Genomic DNA, 3,012 nt, shown 5'->3' with positions numbered 1-3,012 from the left:
TCACATTATTATCAGTGGCTGTATTATTGGGTCAAAAACAGTATCGCATTATCTAGAAAATGTAGTATTATATATTATAGGTTGATACAAACACAGAGAAGATGCACCTTTTATATCTAACTTTAACAGGCAAGACAAGTTTATTTGTACAGCACCATTAACACACAGGGCAGTTCAAAGTGCTTACAGGAATTCAAATTTGAAATAAAATATTTAAGCTTTACTTAAAAAGAGACATCATTACATCATGCACTTAAAAATCTTGTATACAAATAAGCAAATTTTACAATACATTTTTTAAAACTATTAAAAAAAATATTATGCTATTGAAGAATAGTGCTTCAAAGCATGCTTAGATTGTGATCAAGCGGACAGTTCACGTGATTCTTTGATTGAATTCTGGAGTAAACAAATATGCTTTCAGACCTGTTTTAAAGAAGTCAGCTGGATGTTTCTAGAAGCAGTAGAGACCCAAACGGAAGTACAAAAATGTGCAAAAAGTGAATTTTGCATAATAGGTCCTTTGAAGATATATATATCTAAAAACAATAATCAGTGTCTCCTCGGTGTTTTTAGTGCTTCCTCTATCGGTCCTTTATTTTACCACTCAGAAAAAGTTACTTTGGACAAGTAAATTCAAAAACAAAAGTTGCGATGTGTTTTGGTTTGTTTGCACTTTGACACACCTTTGTAAACATAATGTATTATGGGCTGGGATCCAACTCTGGGAATGGAGATTCACTTAGTCTCACAGGATTGAAATATGTGTCTAAACCAACATGCACCAGCTGCAGCCCTTTAGAAGAAAGCCTGCACAACATGATTTTAGCTGAATGTTACAAATAGATCCGAAAGTGTAATTAACTAGTCACATAATTCATAATATAACTATGTTTTTAAATACAATGGAAATCAGCAGGTAGGCGTGTAAAATACAAAGACATCACACTGTAATTATGCTATTGAATACATGTTACAATTTGACAAAAGCAAAGTTTCAGCAGGAACAAAATCTCCTTATTCAGATCAATGCAACTATGTGCTTATGCTGGAGTGGTGAAGAAAACCAACCTGAAAGAATATACTGTGTCAACGATATAAGCAATCAGGTTGAAATACGTCATGAAAGTGATAACAACAGCCAAACTCCACTCACAGTCCACAGGGCAGGAGTTTGGTCTGGGATATAACTTAAAGATGTAGAAAGGCCAGATGACGGCAACTGTGATGTACATTAGCACGGCCAGCACATTGCAGACGATCAGAACTTTGTTAAAAGGTGCAGGGAAGCGGGACAGCAGGCGGCCGATAGTTAAAATAATGATGAGGAGGGAAATAATGAAACAAATGGAGTAGACAGCAACACACCACTGGAGACCTGGAAGCAAGTTGTACCGCAAAAGGTCCACACAGATGAAGATGATGCAGGCCACGAAGGCCTCCAGAACTTTGAGCAGGCCCGGCACAGTGGAGAGAAACCCACTGATTTCACCAGGCTTGGCCCGAGTCAGTCCAACCTCGACAGCGTAGAGGATGAAGGTCAGGAAGGAAAAAACGCAGGCCGCAATATCTTTGCCACAAGTACTACAAGTGTGTTCACCACATGTTCTACAAGTGAAGATGATGGAGTAGAGGAGGGACGCTGTGAGCACCTGGATGGATGATAAATAAAATATTAAATGCTTGGATCGACACAGAGCTAAGCTTGAGCAGTATTTACAAGTATAATACATTTTTGGATGAGCTATTAATAGATAAAATATATGGTATAGACTGACAAGAAAAAAAAAACATTTGAGGTACACATTAAACTAATTATTACACCATTAAATCTAACAGAAATTGTTTAAAAATGTAGTATAAACTATCCAGATATTTTCTATTAAAATGTATATTTTTTTTCTTTTCCTGTCTCCCATCCCCCTAAGATTTTCATAAAGTTATTAATTTTCCTTTATTTTCCTGAAATATGTTTTGCATGAAATGTATTTTCAACATTAGTTAACCTTTATTCACTCAAGCAAGTTTATTGTCCTCATTATTTCCCCTTTGCTGTGTTGACCTTCCTGTCTGAATTGTTGTAGAAGTACAGACTATAACTTTCTTTAGGGGAGTTTAAATTTTGTTTAATTTAACATTTAATAAAGTAAAAAAAAACAGCAACAACAAAATACAAAACATCTGACATCCCTTATAATTTTCAACATTAACTTGCTTAGATTGTTAAACTTGAAACAATCTACATTTATCTACATTAAGAATCATATTCAACTTTATGTTTATCAAAGTTTGCATGTTTTATTAAAATAATACTGTAAGTAGTTTGAAGTATTTCTGTAAATTCTACATTTTATACCAGAGCATTCAATGAGAAGGAGTTAAATAAATGAAATGGACAATAATATACTGCAAAAATAGATTTTGTATGAATTTCAACATTAGTTTCAACATTTATTTTAAAACCTTTATTTACTTGAGTATTGTCCTTGTTATTTTCTCTATGTTCTTTTGAGGTTTCTGTGTGAATTGTTGCATGAAAAGTGCACACTAGATCTTTCCTTTTGGGGATTTAATTTTTTTTTTGTTTAATTAGCATTTATTAAAGTAAAAAAAAACAAAACAACAACACACAGACACAATTTTAAAAAATCTTCTAATATCCCTCATAATTCTGATTAATTCAAGAAAATTGTCATAATCGGTACTCACCATTAGGGTGGCCAACATGGCAAAAGCGGTGGTAAAATCATCCCAGGAGATGGGCAGCTTCGAGCTGAGGCTGGTGAACTCCAGGACCAGAATGATGAGGGTGACAGAGAAACAGAAGCACCAAGAGAACATGCACCATGACCAAAATGAGCCGCCTATATGGCCCACAGATGCAACCAAGCTGAAAGTGACGCACGTGAAAACGACTGCCAGTATCCTCAAAATACCCACAGGTACCGTAAGCGTCTTAACATCCAGCGTAACCATCCTGACTGTGATACTGCCGTCGGCCTGCTGTTCTGT

The 3,012-nt window shown here is 35.3% G+C and overlaps 2 protein-coding genes across 2 annotated transcripts in view; both read right to left on the bottom strand.

The window, feature by feature from the left end:
- Window positions 1–900: 900 nt before the first annotated feature.
- LOC106952362 (myeloid-associated differentiation marker homolog) overlaps window positions 901–3,012 on the bottom strand; it is a 24,969-nt gene continuing 22,857 nt past the window's right edge. Inside the window, exon 4 of the transcript XR_001425973.1 lies at window positions 901–959. The gene's annotated coding sequence lies outside the window, so the exon portion shown is untranslated. The remainder of the gene's footprint in view (window positions 960–3,012) is intronic.
- On the bottom strand, window positions 987–3,004 carry LOC106952361 (myeloid-associated differentiation marker homolog). The gene is made up of 2 exons (XM_015040420.1): window positions 2,710–3,004; window positions 987–1,652 (listed from the first exon to the last, which is right to left on the bottom strand). Exons 1-2 carry the CDS (start codon window positions 2,974–2,976, stop codon window positions 1,044–1,046), a joined length of 876 nt encoding a protein of 291 aa, XP_014895906.1. The 5' UTR covers window positions 2,977–3,004; the 3' UTR covers window positions 987–1,043.

The sequence above is a fragment of the Poecilia latipinna genome, unplaced genomic scaffold (genome assembly GCF_001443285.1).
Source record: "Poecilia latipinna isolate Pla-1442-1.1 unplaced genomic scaffold, P_latipinna-1.0 Scaffold509, whole genome shotgun sequence".
Classification (NCBI taxonomy): Eukaryota; Metazoa; Chordata; class Actinopteri; order Cyprinodontiformes; family Poeciliidae; genus Poecilia; species Poecilia latipinna.
The sequence above is the reverse complement of the archived record's forward strand: the minus strand, read 5'-3'. Positions and strand labels throughout refer to the sequence as shown.

What these genes read in the sequence shown, in the direction of transcription:
- LOC106952361 (XM_015040420.1), bottom strand. Translation starts at nt 2,976, where the DNA reads ATGGTTACGCTGGATGTTAAGACGCTTACGGTACCTGTGGGTATTTTG. An exon ending in CCATGTTGGCCACCCTAATG is followed by an intron (nt 1,653 to 2,709) that starts GTGAGTACCGAT and finishes TCATCCATCCAG; the next exon opens with GTGCTCACAGCGTCCCTCCT.